General features: G+C 63.2%; 2 protein-coding genes across 2 annotated transcripts; one reads left to right on the forward strand and one right to left on the reverse strand.

The window, feature by feature from the left end:
* Positions 1-1,408: 1,408 nt before the first annotated feature.
* On the forward strand, positions 1,409-13,573 carry UNC5A (unc-5 netrin receptor A). The gene is given in 19 exon segments (XM_062502095.1): positions 1,409-1,567; positions 1,569-1,694; positions 1,697-1,895; positions 1,898-1,999; positions 9,110-9,331; positions 9,467-9,610; positions 9,685-9,788; positions 9,901-10,081; positions 10,196-10,363; positions 10,552-10,716; positions 10,802-10,990; positions 11,418-11,717; positions 11,808-11,895; positions 11,975-12,143; positions 12,221-12,454; positions 12,551-12,700; positions 12,791-12,955; positions 13,040-13,215; positions 13,414-13,573. Coding segments are annotated over 19 exon segments (3,201 nt in total).
* A 525-nt stretch (positions 13,574-14,098) lies between these two features.
* HK3 (hexokinase 3) lies at positions 14,099-19,372 on the reverse strand. Its single transcript, XM_062502541.1, has 19 exons — positions 19,302-19,372; positions 19,001-19,153; positions 18,839-18,890; positions 18,603-18,765; positions 18,137-18,285; positions 17,848-17,979; positions 17,467-17,740; positions 17,203-17,386; positions 16,878-17,033; positions 16,530-16,763; positions 16,138-16,442; positions 15,921-16,060; positions 15,652-15,771; positions 15,462-15,557; positions 15,241-15,340; positions 14,936-15,119; positions 14,708-14,863; positions 14,345-14,578; positions 14,099-14,240 (listed from the first exon to the last, which is right to left on the reverse strand). The coding sequence occupies exons 1-19, from the start codon at positions 19,370-19,372 to the stop codon at positions 14,099-14,101; spliced, it is 3,045 nt and encodes a 1,014-aa protein (XP_062358525.1).
* Positions 19,373-19,864: the final 492 nt, after the last annotated feature.

Genomic DNA, 19,864 nt, shown 5'->3' on the forward strand with positions numbered 1-19,864 from the left:
ATGGGAGATGGCTCTGGCCTCATCCTGGAGCAGTGCTGGCAATGGGATCAGCTCTGCCTGCCACTGCCAGCATGGCACTGGGGTGGAAGGAGGCCACGACACAGCTGGTGACACCCGGGAGAGCTGCGCTGGCTTCACACTCTTCAGCTCTTGAAGGCATCAGAGCAGTTGCTAATTGTTCCTGATGCCGCTAAAGAAATTATTGCTACGTGACAATGGGAATCACTGCCTGGCCCCTGCTGCTGGGGACAGGGCTGCCATGCCACAGGCTTTGGCTGCCACATGGTTTGGGGAGCAACCTAGGCACCCCGGTACAGCCTCAACCCCCTTTGACCTTTGCCCCTTGCCCACATTGCAACTGCCCACTGGTGATGGCCCACAGTGCTTGTGGGCACCTTGGCAGGGTGCAGGGAGGGGACAGAGAGGGAAGGGGTCACATCCTGCAGCCACATTCCCTGGAAGAGGCCAGTGTGGCTGAGCATGGGGTACCCTGAGGCCAGACTGCCGTGTACGGCAGTAAGGTGGGGCCCCACAAATGCCGCCAAGATTGTGGTCCCTCTTGTGTGGCATTTCCCGTGGTGTGCCGGGCTGGGCTGGGGAGCATCACCTGGTGGTGCAGCAGGGTCTTGGGTAGAGTGAGGTGTGCAGGGGACATGAAGAGCGTAGCAGGTGTGAGCTGCCGGGGGATGTCCCGGGGGGGGTGCAGAGCCCGCGGGCGTCCCGGAGAGGGGAGTGACGCCGTGCCAGGGGATGCGCCGTGCCCGGGGGGGATGCAAACCGGGAGAGCCGCGCTGCGCTGCACTCGGGGACGGTGCGGACGGTCCCCCGGTGCCGGCTCCGGTGTGTGCAGAGGCGAGGGGGTGCAGTGCCAGCGGGGGGAGCGGTGCCGGCGTTGCGGGCGGGGGGCGGTGGCGGGGGCGCGCCCAGCTGTTGCGCCGTCCCTTCCGCGGGCGGGTCCGCGCTCCCGCCCCGCATTGGCGGCGCCCGGGCGGAGCGGAGCGGCGCGGCGGCGGGCGGCAGCCGCGGCGGGGCCGGTGGCGGTGGCGGGGGCGCCATGGCCCGCTGAGGGCGGCGCGGAGCGCGGCCCGCCCTGCTCCCTCGCCCCGCAGCGCTCCGCGGGGCGCGCCATGGGTGCGCGGCCGCCCCGCCGCCGGGCCCCCCCCGCCGCCGCCGCCGCCGCTGCCGCCGCCGCGCCGGGACCGCTCGGTGCTCTGCTCGCCGCTGCCCTGCTCGCCGCCGCCGGTGAGTCACCGCCCGCCTCCCGCGGGCACCGCGCTCTGGGCGGTAGGGGAGATCCGGCACCGGGACTGGGCACCGGGCAAGGTCACCCGGGGAGCGGCGGAGGGTGGGCGTCCTGCGGGACGCCGGTGCCCTCCCGGGGACGGGGGCCGTTCGTTCGTCGTGCGGGATGCCCGCTGGTTGTGAGAGGTTCGGGTGCTGGTGGAGCGCCCTCCCGGACTGGGGATGTGCCCCCCGCCCCACGGCGGGCACTGCCGTCTCCCGCCCTTTGCCCAAGCGTGGCCGCACACGCGTGTCCGGCCGGCAGTGCCCCGAACGCTGCCAGCACTCGGGGCGGGGGGGGGGGGGGGAGGCTGGCGATCCCCGCCACAGCTCCGCTCCCCCGGGGCCCTACCAGCGCCGGGCAGCGGTGTCCGCAGCGCACCTGCCCCACGCGTGGTATGCCTGCCCCACGCACACAGCATCCCTGCCGCTGGCACGGTGTTCCTGCCGCTGCCATCACTTGGTCGGGACGCGGGGGACCGCGGTGACGGGATAGCTCGGAGGGTGCTGTCACGCCGCGGGGGTGCGCGGGGGTGGTCGTTACGCGGGGAGTATGCGGGACTGTATCGGTGATGCTGCAGACGCGGACGGTCCAGAGCACGGCTGTCCCCGGCAATACCCCCCGGGCAGGAGCCGGTGGGAGCGGGGGCGGCCGGCTGGACCCCGAGGGCTTGGTCGCTCCAGCGGCCGGTCCGTGGGGTCTTTGGCCGTGAGTACGGCGGGTGCCCGGGGGTGGCGGCCGCTGGCAGGTGTCACGGCAGACGGGAAGCGGCGGCTGCAGACAAAGGACCAGGCTGGGGGCGGGGAGCCGCGCGAGGCTGGACGTGAGCTCTGCGGGGGGTCCGGGGGAGGGGGGGGCTCCCCCTCTGTGCCCCAGGGTCCCGGACCACTGACCCTCCACCCGCCAGTGGAGATGTCCCCTAGAATGGTTTCAGTGTGTTGGTGGGCACGGCAGACACCCAGAGGAGCTGCAGCCCCCGTGCTCCCCGCAACCGTCTGGGCATCCTCAGGGACTCTGCGTTCCCAGCATGGCCCCGTCTGCAGGGAAACGCTGCAGAGACGGCGCGGTGGGTGGGCACCCCTTGAGTGCAAGGGACCCTATATGGAGGATGCTGTGGGTACCGAACCCCAGCTGGGCAGGGACCACGGTTGTCCCCACAGCACCCGTGGGAACTGTGAAGATGGATGGAGATGGGGGGCAGAAGGGCAGGGGGAGCACCAGAGCACCCCATGCTGGCCCTGTGACAGAAGGTGTGAGGAGACCGAAGGGGCCAGCACAGGCTCGGGCAGTGTGGTGTGGTGCTGGTCCCCATCACTCTCTTGGCAGGCAGCTCACAGCCAGCCGCGCCGCGTCTGAGCCCAGTCACCTGCACAGCCACTGCTTGGCACAAACGGGGCAGGGCTGGGCCTCTGCTCCAGCCTGGCAAGGCACGGCACAGAGGGGTACGGCATGGCATGGCACAGCTCCACTCACCAGGGCTGTCAAGCCACAGTCTGGGAACAGCGATCCCAGGTGTTGAGGCAAAGGGCCCCTGGGTGCTGGTGGAACAGCATCCCTGGTTGTGGGCTGCCCAGCCATTGGTGTCCGCAGGGGAAGGGCGAGAACAGCAGCGAGGACTGGGGGTCACCCATGGGCAGCAGTGAGTGGTGAGCTCCCAAGGTGGGGGGCTGCCCTGCTTGGCTGCTGCACTGGCAGGTGGGCATGGGCAGAGAGGTGAGGTCCTTCCCAAGAACTGCTCCTGGCCGTGTTGTGCCATGGGGCTTCCCCCTTGCCATTGTTGCAGTCAGTGCCAGGCCCTAGTGCATCTTTCGCCCCAGCCTCGCAGCAGCTCCTGCTCCAGCTCCAGCTCCCCTGCTCGGGGCCAAGGACTCTGCTCTAACCACACACGAGCCACGTTGTGCTGCTGACTTCACTGGGCTGTCAGGGACCCCAGGGCTCCGGCAGACAGCCCTCAAACACTGCACTCCACAGCCTGATGCCCCACAGCCTGGCACCCCAGGTCATTGCATCCTACAGCATCCTACAACCTGTGCCTGGCTGGGCACTGGTGGCTCCATGGGGCAGGCAGGAGTGCAGGGTGGCAGGCAGGGCTGGTATGCACCGGGCACCGGGAAGCTGCCGTGCCGGCTGTCAGCACGAGCACGCGGCAGACGCAGCCTGCCCAGGGCTGTTTGTTCTGGCTCAGTGCCACGCGGGGCTGGCACTACATCAAACCGTGCGGAGCCTGGCAGGTGCTTGCGGGAGGGAACTGGAATGCTGACGGTGCCACCAGGGGCTGCGCAGCGTCACTGTGGGCACCTCATAGCCTGGCCCACCTGGGTGGCCAGAAGCACATGAGACCACCCTCTTACTGCTGCCAGTGCCCAAGGATGTTGGCATAGGGACTGAGTGCTGTGCATGTCCCACTGTCCCCCCTTCCCTGTGCCCAGGGGTACACCCTCCATGCCAGCACTGCTCTGTCTCTCAGCTCAGTTACTGGTCCATGTACTGCATGTCTGCTCATAGCTGGCTGAGGTGGGTTGACTCCAGACTGGGCACACTGGGACCCTGTCCTCATCCAGTCAGTCCCACTTGCCCAGTACCCCTTGGCTCTGCATCTGCCTGCTCTTTGGGTGCTGCTCCCGGGGGGGATGTCAGGCAGGTTCCTCCCCAAGGGCCCCCAGACCCTGCTCTGCCATGGTTCCTGCAGGATGGGGTTCTCAGGTCCCAGGTCTCTCAGCCAACCTTTGTTGCCATAGGGTTATGAGGTGCCAGGGCTGCCATCACCACTGGGTAACACCTGTGGGTAAGAGGGGAGAGACTGGCACCTGAGACTCTTGTCCCCTGCCCGTTCTGGTGAGATGCAGGACTGAGCATGACCTTGACATTCCTCCCAGTGGTGCCAGGGCTTGGCCAGAGCTTTTGCTCCTCACTGTCAAAGGACAGCCAGGAAACCCACTCGGCTTCCCGGGATCGAGACCCCAGCGACAGTTCCCGCACGTTGCACTGCGCCAGTCTTGTGTCTCCCATCATCCCAGTGCTAGACTGGGCTGAGGGGACCCCTTCATCCTCCAAGGGATGAGGGATGAGCCCGAGCATGGGACCCCTTCCCCATACCATGCTGCTGAGAGGGGCTGGCAGGTTTTGGGAGGAGTCCTTGTCAGCACAGAGGGTCTGGGAGCTGTAGAGCTCTTCAGCCACCCAGAGCTGGTCAGGAGTATGTCCCCTCTCAGCCCTGGCTCTGTGTGTGCCTGGGGAAGAATGCCCTGCACTGGATGCTGGGGCTGGTAGCCCTCAAGCAGGCAGAGGTGGCCCCTGGGGAGGGGCTGCCACCCCCGGCTGTCTTTGGTGGCACTGGCACCATTGTCCTCAGACCCCGGACATGGTGCAGCGTGGGTCATGTGCGGGCAAAGCCAGGGCGTGCAGCCCTGGGCGGGCGCTGGGAGCCCTGCCCGCCCTGGCACATGCTAATTGCATGTAATGGGGAGAGCAGTATCAGCTCAAATCCGTAATTAGGCAGCTCCATTGTCATGCAAACCCGCCTAATTCATTCACAACCAGAACTCCCTTCATCAGCGCCCAGACGCTGCCAGGCACTCACCGGGAGACAGACACCTCCACCCAGCCTCCCCCGTAGCCCTTGGGCAGGCGCACGTGGGCCACACGCCTGAGGGGCCCCGGACAATGGCCAGCTTGTGGGGACATGCCAGAAAATTGGGGACACGGTCCCAGGGCAGGCGGGGGCACCCCCGGGAACACGGTGCCCATTGGAGCGTGGAGGCCGCGTTGGCATCTTGTGCCCACAGTCGCATCGTCCCCAGTGCTCAGCACGCGCCAGGCTGGCCAGGAGCCAGGTGCTGCTGCCCAGCATTGGCATCCGACCCTGCTGGATCTCTGCCCAGCCGGGCCTGGCACTGCACCCTCTTGGCGTTGTTGCCGTGGGACTGTGTGGGGTGGAGAGATGGGTGCAAGGGAAGCATTTGCCGATGTTCTGGTTCCCCAGGTGAGGGCTGGAGCAGCTGGGCAGTGCTGGGTGATGCTGTGGCCCATGGCTGCAGGGTCTCCCAGAGACAACATCAGCTCATGTGGCTCAGAGCCAGCTTCTCCCAGCAGGATGATGCCCAGCTCAAAGCCTCAGACGAGCTTTTTGATTTTGTGAGTTGTGCCAGTTCCCTTCTCTGCACCCTGCAGAAAGCAAAGTGCCAGCGACGGGGACCCCATGCGTGTAGGATTGGCACCCCCAGGCTCCCCTGGGAACAGATAGGAACCTCTGCCGTATCTCTGATGCCCACTCTTCCCTCGTTAAGGCCGGAGCAATCAGGAGCAATTATGGCTGTAATTACCTGCTTCTGGGTCGGGGGCCGAGCGCCGGCAAAGTGAGAAGAAATCTTTCATGTTAATGGTGTGCCAGGCCTGGCACAGACACGATGGATGGGGCACCAGCTGGGAGCGAATCTGCCGGCTGCAAAGCCCAAGGTGATCCGGGGAGGTCCACGGAGGGGCACGGGGTGGTGGAGGTAGGTGCTGGCATTGAGGTCCCCACGCTTCTGTGGGGACCCCCAGAGTGGCAGCAGCAGGCAGAGGAGCATGTGAGGGGTGGGGGTAGAGGGAGGATGGGGTGGGTTGCCCTGCCGGGGGGGGGGGGTGGGGTGGGGTGGGGTGGGGTGCTGATGTGGTGGGCAGCAGTGTTCAGAGAGAACCGTGCCATTGGAGCGCTGTCCCACTGCAGGCAGCCACCTGCTCCCTCCCAGGGGCAGCTGTGCCATGTGGGCATCCATCCACCGGCTGTGCCGGTGCCGGGGCTGGCACTGCCGCAGCCACTGGCGGGCAGTTTCTCCTCGCCAAGAACACGCTGACCTTCTCAGTGTCTCCCCGCGGCAGGTACAGAGACGCCCACCAGGCTGCTCCCAGAACCACTGGGGACTTTGGCACCATCACCCAGGCAGGATCAGCCCCTTGAGGACCAGAGGGACCATACTGGGGCACACACTGGAGCCTGGTGTGTTCTATCCATGTGTCCCCCCACCCACCCCCCCAAACTGGGCAGTGCAGTGTCCTGTGGTCTCTCCTTGACCAGTAATACCAGTACACCTGGTGTTTCTGCTGCTGGAGGGCCCAGCTGGTATGGTGAGAGGCTGCGTGACCACCTGGGGTGGCAGGGAACAGGGGGAGCTCTGTACCTGGGGGGCAGGAGCAGCTGAGGGTCCTACAGTGCTGTGATGAAGGCAGGGGCGAGTGCCCAGAGCTCAGAGCGAGGTGTCCCCATCCCCTCTACACCCTGAGGTGTTACAGACTTGTTCCCTAGCCCACCACCCTTCCCCTCCATCAGGCACCACTCGTTAGCCCACGTGTTGGGGGAGATAATTGATATTAAAGCCCTGCTTAATGCACCGACTTTACTGGCTGAGATTTATCGGCGCTGGAGCAAACTGTGCTCCCAGAAACCCCTTTGGCTGCAGGGAGAGCGGCCGAGGCTGTGTCCTGCCACGGTGGGGGGGGGTGGTGGTGAGGGGTGTGTGGAACCCGGAGCCCACCACCCCAACCCCGTCCTCTGGCTCCCCGTCCCCGCCGAAGTTCCCCGGTTCCCTTTGCCAAGGTGACATAAGCATCTCGCCTGTTTCCATGACAACGCAGCGGCAGGTGAGCGCGAGGCGGATGCGGGAGCCGGCACGCGCCACGTGGGGGGCCGCTGCCCACAGGGCGCCCACGCCGGGCCCGCACCCACGGGCTGGGGGTGCCACACTCTGGGGGGGCTGGGGGGGCACAGAGTTGGCTGCAGAGTGTGGGGCGCCCATGGGATGTGAGGTGCCCACAGACTGTGTGACATCCACACTGCATGAGATCCCCGAGGTGTCTGGCGTAAGTGCGATGCGTGGGGTGGCCATGGTCCACTAGATGGTCGCAGGGTGCGTGGGGGGTGCAGAGCCCACGGTGTGTAGGGTACCCGTCATGGAGGGGGTGCCTACAGTGCATGGGGCACCCAGACCACAGTCCCTCCGCTCCCTCACGGCACCCCATGCCAGCTCCAGCCTCCTGGCTCTTGCCACATGGCTCCATCCATGCCCACACCACAGCATAGAGCCTCATCAGTGCCTGGCACGGTGCTCAGCAGCAGGACATCCAGGGCTGGGCAACACGCCGGCTCTGCCGCTCACTGCACATCCCCAGCCCTGTTTGCTGTCCATGCTCCCCCCACCCCGCCCACAAGGCACCCAGCAGCACGCTTGGGTGGGCAGCTGGGGGATGCTCCATAGTCATCCTGCATCCTCTATGCCTTGCTGCTGGTCCCAGGCTTCCTGCGCCCCTCCACTCAGCCGTGATGGATAGACACGCAGCACGGCAATCGCTGTACTCATTTCACGTGTGATTAAAAAGCTGGTCCCGCAGCACAGTTCACCCGGCGCGTCTGCCACAGCCGCCCGGGCGGGAGGCAGCCGCGATGCTGTGCAGCAGCAAACATGGCATTTCATAAATAAATTTGGTTTATTTACCCAGCGCCCACGTGCCAGCATTGGGTAGTGCAATGTGGGCACCCGGGGTGCCCCAGCAGTAGGCACAGCGGTGGGACCCGCGGGTGATGCGGCGAGCTGTGCCGCAGCCGGCACAGGGACAGCACCGCGCCGGGGACCGCAGCGCCTGTCCGTGCCGTGACCCCCGGGCCGGCTCCAGGCTGCGGCTGGGGGGGGTCGTTAAACCAGTGAAATATGAAATGCCTGTATATCCCCGACAGGAGTTTTAATTAAATTAATTGCCGGTGACATTGTAAAAGTGCTGATGGGGTAATAACCGGCGCGTTATAGTCGCCGTTTATCTTCCCCGCGTAAATTAGCTGCCGCACCTTGCCCGTCCCGGCGGGCATCGCGGCGGGCTCGTTGGCACCCACTCCCCGGCTTTGAGGGGTCTGAGCCAGCTGGGGGGAGCAGCAGGGCCTGGACCCTCTCTGGGGGACTCAGGCAGGGCCCAAGGGACCCCCGTGTCGCTCACGTTCCCGTCACGCAGGCAGCCGTGCCAGGCGGGAGCCAGTCGGGGTGGGCGCAGGCAGTGGGGTCCCATGGGCACATAGGGAGTGGCTGGTGGTTGCCAAACGAAGGTACTTAATTACTGCGCATTCCATCCCATTTAATTGCTTATTAAATCCTAACCAGCCAATTAGCAGCAGCAATTACAGCTTCATTCAGTGACACAATCGCTATTTTATCGTTTGTTAATCAAATGCTTATTTAGGGCCCCGGTTTATTAACTCTTTCCGTAGCAGGCACCGGCGGGGTGGGGGGAGAAGGGGCACCTGGCCTTGTCTCGGTTGGGGGATGTGGATGTCGTGGGACTGTGCCATGTGTCATGTCCCCGTGGGGGCATGTGTGTGCAGCACTGAGCCATCCTCACCACCCTGGGGACAGCCAGCCCCCATGGTCCATGTAAGCGTGGGTGTCAGTGGCACAGGATAGGGCACACTGCTGTGCCACCCTGCCGTGTCACCACCACTTGTCCAGCATCCCTGTGCCACTCTGGGGTGCAGCAGGGCAGGATGTGGCCCCTGGTCAGTGCCTCACAGTGTGCTGGAGAAGGGGGATGCAGGCGTCCCGGAGGTGTGAGCAATGGCCCTTGTTGGTCACACTACATTTCCTTTTCATTAGTGCTAAGTGTGGACATGAGGGATCGGTAAGGGTTCAGCGGGCACAGCCACTGCGTGGCTGCTTTCCCTGATGGATGGCAGGGTGGGAGAGGGCTGCCGCACTGCTGGTGGAGGGGACAGTGGTGAGGCACAGGGCCACTGGCATATGGCTATGCCGCTGTGGGTGATGCACCCGTCCGGGCACATGGAGGTGGCCAAGCCCCATCTCCCCACAGGTGCTCAGCAAAGCGCAACTGTGGCCAACCCAGCATCTGGTGCGTCCCCGGACCTGCTGCCACACTTCCAGCTGGAGCCAGAGGATGTCTACATTGTGAAGAACAAGGCAGTGAGCCTGGCCTGCCGTGCCACCCCTGCCACCCAGATCTACTTCAAGTGCAATGGCGAGTGGGTGCACCAAGGTGACCATGTTACGCAGCACAGCACTGACCACAGCACTGGTGAGTGCCAGCAGGAGGAGCGGTGACCCCACTCCTGGGAAGCCACATGTGCCGCTCTTGGCAGGGCTTCCAGGGGCTGGGGCCATAGGGACAGCTCCCAGCATGCCAGTGTGACATGCCACTCTTTGGTCCCAGGGCTGCCAGTGATGGAAGTGCACATCGAGGTCACCCGCCAGCAAGTTGAGAAGATCTTTGGGCTGGAGGAGTACTGGTGCCAGTGCGTGGCCTGGAGCTCTTCTGGCACCACCAAGAGCCAGAAAGCCTTTGTGCGCATCGCCTGTGAGTGTCTGCAGGTGTCTGGACAGTGTGGGGCCCTGGCTTCGGTCCCCCATCTCACACCTGTGCCTCCCCAGATCTGCGCAAGAACTTCGAGCAGGAGCCGACAGCCAGGGAGGTCTCCATTGAGCAGGGCATCGTGCTGCCATGCCGCCCTCCCGAGGGCATCCCTCCTGCCGAGGTGGGTCCCTGCAGCTGGGCAGGATGGGATGTGGCTGAGGACACCCTTTGCCCAGGGCGATGATGTGTGGTGATCCCAGGCAGGCACACACTGACGTCCCTGTGCCCTATAGGTGGAGTGGCTGCGCAATGAGGAGCTGGTGGATCCGGCACTGGATGCCAATGTCTACGTGACGCCAGAGCACAGCCTGGTGCTGCGTCAGGCCCGCCTAGCAGACACTGCCAACTACACCTGCGTGGCTAAAAACATCGTGGCCCGTCGCCGCAGCGCCTCTGCTGCCATCACTGTCTACGGTATGGCCCCTCCATGCCAGTCCCCACCACGCTGCCCTGGTGTGACTCTTCCTGTCCTGTCCTCTCCCTGAGTCCCCTTAGTGGCAGGGCGCTGACGTGTCCCTCTCCACCCAGTGAACGGCGGCTGGTCGACGTGGACGCAGTGGTCAGGCTGCAGCACCAGCTGTGGACGGGGCTGGCAGAAGCGGAGCCGGACGTGCACCAACCCCACACCCCTCAATGGGGGTGCTTTCTGTGAGGGCCAAAATGTGCAGAAAACAGCCTGCACCACCCTCTGCCCAGGTACCTGCCCTGCTCGGGGCACCGTCACCGCCCCGTCGTGCCGATGCTGCACTCCCCACTGCGCCCATTGCAGTCCCTGTCCCTACCAGATGTCTTGTCCACCAATTCCCCTGTGTGTCCGTCTCTGCCAGCCCCGGGGCAGGGAAGGGGGTTAGCAGTGGGGTGCTGACCCCACGCTGTGCCTGCAGTGGACGGCGCCTGGTCAGAGTGGAGCAAGTGGTCGGAGTGCGGGGCCGAATGCACCCACTGGCGTAGCCGCGAGTGCTCGGAGCCAGCACCACGCAACGGAGGCCGAGATTGTCACGGCCCCGAGCTGGACACCCGCAACTGCACCTCTGAGCTCTGCACCCACGGTGAGCACGGTGGGGATGGCAGGGCTGTTCCCTGGGAGAGGGGACCGGGAGGTGACCATGAGTGCTGATGCCCTGCCCCACACAGCTGCCCCCGGAGCAGAAGACGTAGCACTGTACGTGGGGCTGGTGGCCGTGGCCGTGTGCCTGGTGCTGCTGCTGCTGGTGGGGGTGTTGGTGTACTGCCGCAAGAAGGGGGGCCTGGACGCTGATGTGGCTGATTCCTCCATCCTCACTGCCGGATTCCAGCCTGTCAGCATCAAACCCAGCAAGGCTGGTGAGTGAGTGTTGCAGGGACAGTGCACCCACACTGGGACATGGTGTTCCTCGGACCTTCAGGTGGCCATACCTGCCAGGGGGTCTCTGGGCAGGGGCTGTCTGCTACAGGGCATCCCTGGGTGGGGTTCTGTGACCTGTGGGGTGCCTGAGCTGATTCTTTGATTGAGTTGATTCTTTGCCTTATGGGATCCCTGACCTAGGGACAGGGACTCTGTATCTTAAGAGTCCCTGACTGTGGGGTCAGTGCTCTATGCCACATAGGCTCAGATCCCCAGGGGTGGTGGCTGTGCCCTATGGGGTCCTCTCTATGGGGCAGGGACTGTGTGCCTCATGCCCACTCGAGCTGACTGTGTCTGTGCACCACGGGTGGGGACACCCTGTTTCTGCCTTGCCCCGGTGCCACGGTCGCTTGCTCTGTGCTGCAGACAATCCAAGCCTGCTCACCATCCAGCCAGACCTCAGCACTACCACCATGACCTATCAGGGCTCACTCTGCCCACGCCAGGATGGCCCTGCCAAGCTCCAGCTGCCCAATGGGCACTTGCTGAGCCCGCTGGGTGCTGGACGGCACACGCTGCACCACAGCTCACCTGCCGCCGAGGGTGCTGACTTCGTGGCCCGGCTCTCCACACAGAGCTACTTCCGCTCCCTGCCCCGCGGCATCAACAACATGGCCTATGGCACCTTCAACTTCTTGGGGGGGCGGCTCATGATCCCCAACACAGGTACAGGGGGTGGGGATTCCAGAGCATTGCTCAGGCCAGGCAGGGTCCTCATGGGGCTCACCCCCTGCCTGCACCCCCATTCCCACCCAGGGATCAGCCTGCTCATCCCACCTGATGCCATCCCAAGGGGGAAGATCTATGAGGTCTACCTGACCCTACACAAGCAGGAGGAGGTGAGGTAAGTGTTGGGACTGCTGGGGCACAGGGCTGTTGGAAGGGCTTCTGTCCTAACTCAGCTGCCCCCATTGCTGCCCCAGGCTGCCCCTGGCTGGCTGCCAGACGCTGCTGAGCCCCATCGTCAGCTGTGGCCCCCCTGGGGTCCTCCTCACCCGCCCCGCCATCCTGGCCATGGGGCACTGCGTGGAAGCCAGTGCTGAGAACTGGAGCATCCGACTGAAAAAGCAGTCGTGCGAGGGCACATGGGAGGTGAGCAGAGGTGAGGGGTTTCAGGGATGGAGGAGGGACAGCCACGGCTGAGGTGCATCTCTGCCTGGGTGCCGCAGGACGTGCTGCAGCTGGGCGCTGAGCCGTGCACAGAGCTGTACTACTGCCAGCTGGAAGCGCAGGCTTGCTACGTGTTCACGGAGCAGCTGGGACGCTTTGCCCTGGTCGGGGAGTCCCTCAGCATGGCGGCCTCCAAGCGCCTCAAGCTGGTCCTGTTCGCGCCGGCTGCCTGCCCCTCTCTCGAGTACAACATCCGCGTCTACTGCCTCAGTGACACCCAGGACGTCCTCAAGGTACCGGTGTCCCCAGCCTGCCCATTCCAGCTTGGAGCGAGAGCTGAGCTCCTGAAGTGCGGCATCTCCTGCCTGACTGCTTGCTTGTGCTGACAGGAGGTGATCCAGCTGGAGAAGCAGCTGGGAGGGCAGCTGATCGGAGCCCCCCGGGTGCTGCACTTCAAGGACAGCTACCACAACCTGCGCCTCTCCATCCACGATATGCCCAGCTCCCTCTGGAAGAGCAAGCTCCTCGCCAGCTACCAGGTGAGGAGTCTGGCTGGTGTGTGGGGATGGTGATAGAGGTGCAGGGAGGTGTCCCTGCCTGACATGCCCAGCTCTGTCACCCCACTGCAGGAGATCCCCTTCTACCACATCTGGAGTGGGCTGCAGCCCTTCCTGCACTGCACCTTCACCCTGGAGCGTCTGAGCACCAGCACCTGTGAGCTGGCCTGCAAGATCTGGGTCTGGCAGGTGGAGGGAGACGGGCAGAGCTTCACCGTCAACTTCAACATCGCCAAGGTGAGGGCAGGACTGGCCCACTCCTGGGGGTGGCCATAGGATTGCCCTACATCCCTTTCCCTCCCTGCTCATGTCCTCTCCTAGGACACGAGGTTTTCAGACTGGCTGGTCCCTGATGAGGTGGGCACCCCGGCTCTGGTGGGCCCCAGTGCCTTCAAGATCCCCTTCCTCATCCGCCAAAAGATCATCAGCAGCCTGGACCCTCCAGGCACACGGGGAGCTGACTGGAGGACACTGGCACAAAAGCTCAACCTTGACAGGTAATGCAGACTGAGGACAGTGCTGGGGATGGGGTGGCATGGTGGATGGGGGCAGGGGTTCTGGCCTCATCCTGCACCTATGGATGGATGCTGGGACCCTGGGAGAGGGCTGCTGCACAAGGTGAGGCTGGCAGGGAGCTGGTAATGGGATGTGTAGCCATCCTTGTGCCCTGACGTGGTCCCTCTGTCCCCTTCCAGCCATCTCAGCTTCTTCGCCTCGAAGGCCAGCCCCACAGCCATGATCCTCAACTTGTGGGAAGCACGGCACTTCCCCAATGGCAACCTCTCCCAGCTGGCTGCTGCCGTGGCTGAGGTCGGCAAGCAGGACGGTGCCCTCTTCTCCGAGGCTGAATGCTGAGCATGGTGGGTCCCAGGTGACCACCACCATGGGGCTAAGGGGGGCCCTGGCTGGCCCACCAGGCTCCTACTGCCCCACAGGGCCATGAGGAGGGCTGCCTGGCCCCCTTGAGAGGGCAGGATGTCCCTGCCCCATGGCAGCCAGGCCCCTCCAGCACCGTGGTGACAGGACTCAGCCCAGCCCTGGGAGTCCCAAAGTCCATGGTGGGGGACTGGGGGGGCACTGGGTGTGCGTCGTGCGTGCGGTGCCGTCGTGCTGTCTGCGTGTGGGGCCAGGTGGCTCCGGGCCCCGTGCCGTGTTGTGTAAAGCCCGTTTTTTTAATTCTGTATTAAGTGCATTCAAGTATTTACACTTGGCCTTATGTACATAGCGGTGCCGCGGGCGGGGGGTCTGCCGGACGTGAATGTAAATAAATTCGATATATATTGCTATGTGAGACTATACCCGGCCGTGCACTGCCCCACACCCTTCATGATCCCCCCAGAAGTTATAGGTGCAGACCAAAGATCTTTATTGGGGTGGTGGTTATTGCATGGCGTTGGCAGCACGATCGGCCACAGCTGCCACAAGCGCGGCCCCTTTCCCCGAGCCATCTTCTGATAGCAGGAAGGTCACATTGCAGTTGGGTGCCAGGTCCTTCAGTGTCTTCTGGAGGTTGTCAGAGAAGCTAGGCAGGACATGAGGAGAGGATGAGGGCTGATGCTCCCACCACAGACCCCTTCACAGGGCAAGGATTCCCTGTGGGTGCCTGCCACCCCTGGCCCTACTCACCATGGGTGCAGCTTGTACAAAGTGCCATCCACCCCAACAGTGACAGCCAGTTGGTCAAGGCCCCGGTTCTCCCGCATCTTCTCCACCACAGCAGCCAAGCCAGCAGCGCAGAGCTGGGCTGCCCGCAGGGACACAGCCTGGCACACTTCTCGCATCAGCATGCTGTCCTCAAAGCTGGCATCGAGCTCCAGTTCGTTCAGGATGGCCCTTATCTGCCCCAGGGCCAGCCCATTGCTGCTTCGGACCAGTGGCACTGTTAGCAGCAGAGTCCCCACCCCCATCACTGTCCCCATCCCTTAAGCATCGCCCTGCCTGTGCCACATCACTGTAGCCTGGCCCCTCTCCTGGAAGCCAAACACTCACAGCTCAATGGTAGAGAGGAACTTGGTCTGGAAGATGTTCCTGGTCTGAAGTTTGGGACAGGGTCTGCCTTGGAACAAGAGCTGTCTCTCTACCATTACCATCAGGATCTGACGCACAATCTCGCCCAGGTACATGCCACTGATGAGTTTCTCAAACCTACCAAGGCACAGCCTCAGCTAGGTACAGCCACCCGCTCCCAGCCCTCTCTGCCCCAGGGCCCTCACCCACCTCTGCTTGCCCGGGTTGATGGTGGTTTCATCCACCACCTTGTCGAAGTGCGTGAAGATGTGGTCTAGGCAGCCGTTGTCCCCAAAGGCCCCCCACTCCATGTTGATGCACATGCGGCCCTGGTCCCCCTCCACAGTGCCCACGTTCCTCATCTCCTCCATGTAACAGGCATTGGTCCCTGTCCCTGCAAGGCCCATGCTGGTGTCACTCCATCGCAGTTCTGGCAGAGGCATGTGGCCATGCCACACGGAGTAGAGTGGTGGTAAGGAGATGGGGGACCTCCTGGATGCATAGGTGCTCCTCACCCACAATGAGGCCGATTTCACATTTGGTGTCATCATAACCACAGGCTATCATGGTTCCCACTGTGTCATTGACCAGAGCCACCACATGCATCCCTAAGTGCTGTCAAAGAGGAGATAGAGACACACGTGGTCTAGTGGCACCCAGACAGCTTCTGGGGCTGACACTGCCTGGATGCAGGGTGTACCCTGGGGACAGGGACAGCCCACCAGACACTCCTTACCTGTTTGCGCTGGGCAGCGTCCCGCAGCAGCTGGACAACATCCTGTCCCACGCAGCCTGAGGCACTGAAGCCTTTGGTCCAGGTCAGCAGCAATGCCTGCAAGAGTGGCAGGAGCAGGGGCCAGGGGAGCTGCCTACCACCACATCCTGGGGTACTTCCCACCGTCCTGGTGCTGGAGCCACCCCCTCACCTTATCCAGGCCCACTTGCTGGCAGGGGAAGGAGAAGGTGAAGCCGAGGGGCAGCATCTGTGTCACCAGGTTTTGCTTCATCTGGAAGTCTATGATGCAGTCGATGATGTGGTCAAAGAGCTGTGAGTAGTTGCTATGGTCAGCATGGCCTAGGCTGGGGCAATGCTGGGGGGGCTCTCCCAGCCCCATCGTGGCACCAGTGGAGAGCAAGTAGGGAGGCAATGCCCACCCCCTTGCCCTAGCCACTGGTCACAGGTCCTCAGCCTCACCATCTCCCCAGTGCCCTGCATGATGGCAACTGGGATGACGTAGATCTCGCTGGCCATGCTGATGCCCTCCTCTGTCACACGCACCACCAGCACACGAAAATTGGTCCCCCCTAGGTCCAGTGCTAGAAAGTCGCCTCTCTCTGTGGGGAGCCAGCACAGTGCATTAGCAGGTCCACGGCCTCCTTGGCACCCCATTCCCAGCGTCCCTGTCCCTTACCGGTGCCATCGGGTGTGTGAGAAACGTAGGTGGGTAGCATGCGAACAGAGGCAGTGGGATTGGTCTCCTTGCACAGGCCCCGTTCCATCTCCTCCCTCATCAGTGCCTGGACTTTCTCCAGGTCAGCATGGGAGAGCCGTAGCGGGGCCAGCACCTCGTTCACCTCACGGCGCTGGGCTGCCAGGCGCAAAGCCACTGCTGTCACCATGGCTGCCCCCCGCCCAGAGCCATCTCTCGAGGGCAGGAAGGTCGCCATGCACTCAGGGGCCAGCAGCCTTGACACACTCAGCAGGATCTCCTCAAACCTGCCGAGGATGAAGAAGATAGTATGGGCTGGGTGTGAAGCATCCCATTGGGTAGCACCCCACTGGGACCCCTGTGCTCCTCATCACCTGGGGTAGCCCGAGTACAATTCTCCTTCCACCCCCACATTGACCATCAGTGTCTCCATCTCCCGGGTCTGGCACATGTAGCTGAGGATGGCAGCCAGCCCAGTGGCATGGAGTGTGGCAGCACGCCCCATCACTGCCCGGCAGATCTGCTGCACCCGGCCGCAATCTCGCTCACTTGGCTGCAGCCCCAGAGCCTCCAGAATCCTCTTCACTTCAGTTATGCCGTCCTCATTGCTAGAAGGCAGATCATAGCTTTACAGCACCTGCAGGTCCACCAGCTCACAGCCAGGAACACTCATCCATCACACCCCATCCTCCCCTGGCAGCTCCTGGTCCTCAGACACTCACTTGATGATATCCAGAACATGGTGCATTGTGAACACTCCTTTCTCCTTCAGGACAGAAATATCGGTGCCAGTGAAGAGGGCTTTCTCAGCAGTCAGGGCAATCAGTGCGTGCCGGACAATCTCCCCCAGGTACAGGCTGCCCACCATCTTCTCAAACCTGCATGGGTTTGAGCCCACATGGGAGTCAGTCATGCCTCCCTAGCAGCACCCCTTGGCCCTTTAAGAGCACTCAGGAGCATTGCAGGGGAATGTGTGCTCCTGTTGGTGGGACCTGACATGCTCAAGGATAGACCGGGAGCCTGTCCTTTCTGGGGGAGAAAGAGCACCTCTTCTCCCCAGGGCTGGAAGATTCCTCATCCACATGTTCATCATAGGGAGTGAAGATGTCATTCAGGATGCCATCATCCCCAAAGCAGCCCCATTCAGTGTTGACACACATCCGCCCGCTGGTCTCATCTGTTATTTCCACCAGGTATGCTTCGGCCATAAAGCAACAGTTGGAGCCCTTGTCTGCAGGAATGATGAGGCTAAGCACCAGCACGGCCCCCCCAACACCCACCACCATGGCACACATTGTGCCCAAGTCTCACCTGCAACCATGGCGACCTCACAGGGTCTCCCCTCCATGCTGCAGGTCATCATGGTGCCCACAGTGTCATTCATCACAGCAACGACCTCCACGTGGCAGAGCTGGCCAGGAGCAAATTGAGAGGATTTCCAGCCCCTCCACGAGGACAGCCAATTGCTATCTGTTCCACTGGCCCCCATCTCCTGTTTATTGATGGCTGACTGCAGCAGCTGCACCACGTCCTTCCCCACCACGCCACTGCAGCTGAAGCCCTTGGACCAGGAGAGGAGTTCTGCCTGTGGAGAGCATGCAGCAGAACCATTGACCTCTGGCACCAGGATGGTTCCTCTCCTCACTGCTGCCGTGCTGTGGTCACAGCCTGGGATGGGGCTCTCTCTCTCACCTTGTCCAGCTGCGTCTGCCGGCAGCTGAAGGGGAACACAAAGCCCAAGGGCAGGTTTGTGATCTCTCTGCTCTCAGAGCTGATGGTCTCAGCCAGGAAGTGGGACACGCATTGTGCAATGAAGTCAAAGAGCTGCAAAGTCATGACTGGGGGTAAGGGCTGCTTGCCTTACCAGTACCCAGGCTATGGAAGGCAGCCTGGAGCTCCAGCACCAGCTTGGAGCCCTGCCAAGCCTCTGTGATGCTGGGAAGCCCAGCACCAGCCACCCTTTGCCATGACCTCCTCATACCGCTTCCCCCTCGCCCTGCATGATGCCCTCTGGCATGTCAAAGATCTTGTACATCATGTGGGGGCTCATGTTTCCATCTCCGTAGAGCGTCACCAACAGGATCCGAACCTGGTTCTGGCACAGCTCCACCACCAGAAAGTTGCCCTTCTCTGTGGGGTAACAGAAGCAGTGTCAGGCAGAGACCTTCGCTGTGGCAGATCTCCTAAAATCTGCTCTTTGCCCTGTCCCAGGAACAGCCGCTCACCCATGGGGGAGGCTCCTGAGAGCCTAAGTCTTTCACAGTGGCCAAGGGAACAAGCTTCTGGCTACTGTCCCTGCACTGGGTAGTGGCAGAGTAGAAGCTTATGTACCCCATGACTGATCCAAGTGTGGTTTACCCCTCCCCAGCACCCCCAGGGCTGATTCCAGTAGGGTGTGCAGGGCTGCTGGTAGCAGAACAGCTCATCCTCAGGCTGGGCTGCCTTACCAGTGCCATTGGGAGTGGAGCAGATGTAGGTGGGCAGCATCCTCACTTTGGCCTGTGCATGTGTCTGGCGGCTCAGCCCCTTGCACATGTCCTCCATCATGTGGCCCTTCATAACATGCAGCCTCTCCAGTGGGATGCTGAGTGATCGCAGGGCTCGTTGTATCTGGAGGTGGTGCATTAGGGCAGAGGTGCAGAGGCAAAGGGCAGGGAGTGACTGGAGCTGGGATGGGCCTTACCGGTGTGGTGTGGGAACTGTCACGGCGGTGGCTCAGAATGCTCCCCGAGACCCTGCATGGAGGGAGGTGGCGTGCTACCCACTGAGCTCTGGCCAGCAGGATAGGACAACAGCCTGCCCTTGCCCAGGCACATTGTGGGGCTGTACCCAGCTCTGCTCCCACCTGGTGTCTACCTCCATGCTCCATGAGTGGTCCATACTTTCGTCCCTGGGCAGTATCCTCACACTGCCTCTACGGTCGTGGAGGAGACAGCTCTGCCCCATCACGGTCATAGGGCCGAGCTCGGGGGCGGTGGAAGGAGAGGGTCCCCACCACCTGCAAGAGGCCAGAGGCTGATATCTCTCCCCTACAACAGCCCGAGGGATGTGGGGAGCCTGCGCGGCCCCTTCCCCGGCCCCATAGCGTTCTCCGCAGGGCAGGAGCCGCTCGCCAGCCCACGCACCGGCTGTCGCCTAGATTTCGCCTTTGGTCTGCTCTGTCCGCCCCGCTGGACCGGCGCTGTGGGGACCTGGGCCGGGTGCTGCGGCTGCCCATGGCGGCGGGGCGGGGGGCGCTTTTTGGAGCCGGTGTGTGGGGCCGGTGGTGGCCGGGGCCGGTGCGGGGCCGTTGGTGGGGGGGGCCGGGGCCGGTGCCGCCGTCCCCCTGGCAACAGCCACGCCCCGGCTCGCCATTGGTGGCCCTACCGCGGGCCGGCCCCGTCGCGGCCAATAGGAGGCGCCGCTCCGGGCCCCACCCGCGAGAGGGGCCGCTCTCCGCTCCCGGCCGGACGGCAGCGCTGCTTAAAGCCCGGAGTGTAATGAGCTCTGCACCAGCTCGTCCCATTAATTAGGCATGGGTCGCCCTCCCCTGTTCTCCGTCAGGATGCTCTCGAGGACCAGGTCACTACGAGGCCCGGTGCGAGGCAGGCAGAGCCCCGCTGCTCCGGGGTGCGGGCGTACGGCCGAGCCACCAGGGGACCGGGAAAGCACCAAGGACACGGGGACACCGCGGCCGCGGCTCCTCCGGTCCTTGCATCCGCTGACTGCG

Source organism: Cinclus cinclus, chromosome 14, assembly GCF_963662255.1.
Source record: "Cinclus cinclus chromosome 14, bCinCin1.1, whole genome shotgun sequence".
Taxonomy (NCBI): domain Eukaryota; kingdom Metazoa; phylum Chordata; class Aves; order Passeriformes; family Cinclidae; genus Cinclus; species Cinclus cinclus.